Raw genomic sequence first — 1258 nt, 5'->3', positions numbered from 1 at the left:
TGGGATGCGACAGATTCTGGCTCACAGCGATGAGAAAGAGCCAATTTAACTGCCTTGGACATTTGAGATGAGAAGGAATTTGAGTCTTCTTCCATTGTGCTTTCTCGCCTTCAACAACTCGCACATTTTCTGCCCAGTGGCAATGAGGCACAAGCATCAGCCCACCAGCCAATTCCATCAGTTCCACAGAAGCAGCCACATCCAGCTCTTCCTTTGGCTCAGAATTGTTTGGAAAGCAAATGGGAATGAGTCTGGGGAATTGAGATTATTTTGTTTTGTCTCTTCCTCTTCTCTCTGGAACTGTGACAAAGAGGGCTGCTCTGTGTGGCTGCTGGTTTGTGACATTTTTAAGTTCAAAGAATTGAGTTTATCTGCTTTCAACAATCACTTCATTTTTGGATTCGAAAACACAAAAAACAAGACAAACACAAAAGAAGACGAACATCATGGGGAAGAGCAGAAAATGGCAAAGGTGAAGTGTCACAAAAACAAAAACGGCGGGGATAGAAGCAAATAAACAGAAAAAGATGCACAAATACTGATGCATTTTGTGCAACAACATCAACACAAACAAAAAGAAAAAAAAAAATCACAAAAATCATAAATGGTATTTGGAAGGAACAAATTGGGTGTTTCATTTCAGTTCACCATTTGTTGTACCGAATTCGACAATACTAATCCACCTTGTTGAAGCGAATCCTGCACGCCGATGAGCAAGATATCGGGCAGGAAGGAGGAAAACACTGTTCTACGAGATGAAAGTGGCCGAGATGGAGCTGCACGAGGCTGAGCCAGAGAGTTGCTGCTGTCTGTCGGAGCAGCAGGTGTAGTCGACTGCATCGGAGAGGGTGAGGATGGCAGCGCCAGGCGGGAAGTGCTGGATGAGCAGGCGCTTGAGACTGGTGAGGGTCTGTCTGTCGGCGGGGTTCACCGACAGGCAGGCATTGACGAGCTCAGAGAAGGCAGACGAGCCGATGGGCTGCATGGGCGGCCTCTCTCCATTTTTGATTTTTCTCCAGCGATTTCTGCCTCATACTCACCAAATGGGATCTGGAGCGTCAGGCACTCCCACAGCATCATCCCGATCGAGAATGCCACCGACTCCTTTGTTGCACCCATCTTCTTGTTGATCAGCAGCTCGGGCGCCTTCCACCTCAGGCACTCTTTTCTGAAGTCATCTTCATCCTCAAAGGCAGACGAGGGTAGTGAGTCTCTGTCATCATCACTGACAGACGTTGCAACTGTTGATGAATGAGAT

The 1258-nt window shown here is 47.1% G+C and overlaps 1 protein-coding gene across 1 annotated transcript; it reads right to left on the bottom strand.

The window, feature by feature from the left end:
• Positions 1-639: 639 nt before the first annotated feature.
• MONOS_17479 (uncharacterized protein) lies at positions 640-1080 on the bottom strand (the record flags this gene model as incomplete). The annotated part of the gene is made up of 2 exons (XM_067870402.1): positions 640-877; positions 932-1080. 2 exons carry the CDS (start codon positions 1078-1080, stop codon positions 640-642), a joined length of 387 nt encoding a protein of 128 aa, XP_067728298.1.
• Positions 1081-1258: the final 178 nt, after the last annotated feature.

The sequence above is a fragment of the Monocercomonoides exilis genome (assembly GCF_001643675.1).
Source record: "Monocercomonoides exilis strain PA203 chromosome Unknown scaffold19-1596985, whole genome shotgun sequence".
NCBI lineage: Eukaryota > Preaxostyla > Oxymonadida > Polymastigidae > Monocercomonoides > Monocercomonoides exilis.
Note: the sequence above shows the minus strand (reverse complement) of the source record. Positions and strands in the feature narration are given on the sequence as shown.